A 1,301-nucleotide genomic window follows, 5' to 3' on the forward strand; every position below is an offset into this window, starting at 1 on the left:
ATGTCAGCAGTGCTCAGGTTGAGAAAACTTGGTTTAGATGAAAGAGAAAGAATATTTATGTTTTGGTCATATTGAACTGGATTTCCTAGAGTCAAGTCCTTATAGAAACACCTTTGTTATCCCCCAATGCCATAAGAGAGACTTAAACATGATGCATATACACACACTCAACAACCATTGAATTTCCTACAAGCAGGAGATAACAATTTTAATGGCTCTTGTACTCCCCAGGTGCCCAGCACGGGGCTGGAATTTAGGTGCTCAATAACACCTGTCTGGAAAACCTCACTTATCATTAAAAAAAGACCTCAAAATTGAGGGTAGCCTTGAGCTGCATTAGAGGGGCCACCTTATTTCACATATATTACCAAAGTGTAACAAAGGCTAGTGACATCACAGTGGAGCCCTGCCCACCTGCTAAGCCATGCCCCCTGCACAGTCACAATCGCTAAGGCCTTAAATACCCAGACTTGTGGCCTCCCGGCTCTACAGAGCCCCTCATTTTGGCAGAAAGTACAATGTCGACCAGCCGCAAATTAAAGGGTCACAGCATGAGGAAGGGCAAGAACCAAGCACCTCACAAGGGAGTCAAGAGAGGTGGCAGGAAAAGAAAATACCAGAAGGGCAACATGAAGAGTAGAAAACGGTACAATGACGGTGAGTGAGGGATGAGTAGTAGAGCAGTCAAACAGAGGGGGATCTTGTTGTCCCGGGGGCCCTCGCTCTTGGAGTTACCTCTCATAGGACCCTGAAACCTCAGCATGAGAATTTCATTCCCAACTAGGTTCATGTTTGGGCAAGAAGAGGATGAATGGTCATGTTCTAACTGGTGTTCCTGTCGCCAACTTGTCCTTTCCCTACAGCCAATCGCAATTCCCGCTCCCACTTGTGACTCCACCAGCGGGCTCTGCCCTGGTGGACTTCAAACGACACCAGGCAGCAACAGAGAACAGAAAGGGGACTGCCAAGGAGATCTGAAGTTAGATCAAAGCCGGAGAAGAGCCTATCATGTGGATAAAATGTCAGTCGTGACGAAGTGAGGAATGTATAGGCTGGCTGTTTCTCCCCAACATTTCAATAAACATTTGAAAACTGAATTTTAGTTTCCTTTGATCCTTTGGTTGGAAAATGGCTCCTGAGCTGGGCAGCCTTGGGGAAGAATTAGCAGGTATGAAACCGTTAAACATCAAACATGATTTGGATAATATCAATGTCAATGTAGTTTTCCTTAACAACTCTCTCTCCTCGTGCCCCAACTCTGGCTATGCATCAGCACCATATTTGGGTCTTGGTCTCAATGT

At 45.8% G+C, this 1,301-nt stretch overlaps 1 protein-coding gene across 1 annotated transcript; it reads left to right on the top strand.

Annotated features, from left to right (window-relative positions):
- Positions 1-518: 518 nt before the first annotated feature.
- Positions 519-892, top strand: TNP1 (transition protein 1). The gene is made up of 2 exons (XM_060015548.1): positions 519-657; positions 864-892. The coding sequence occupies exons 1-2, from the start codon at positions 519-521 to the stop codon at positions 890-892; spliced, it is 168 nt and encodes a 55-aa protein (XP_059871531.1).
- Positions 893-1,301: the final 409 nt, after the last annotated feature.

This window comes from Delphinus delphis, chromosome 7 (genome assembly GCF_949987515.2).
Source record: "Delphinus delphis chromosome 7, mDelDel1.2, whole genome shotgun sequence".
NCBI lineage: Eukaryota > Metazoa > Chordata > Mammalia > Artiodactyla > Delphinidae > Delphinus > Delphinus delphis.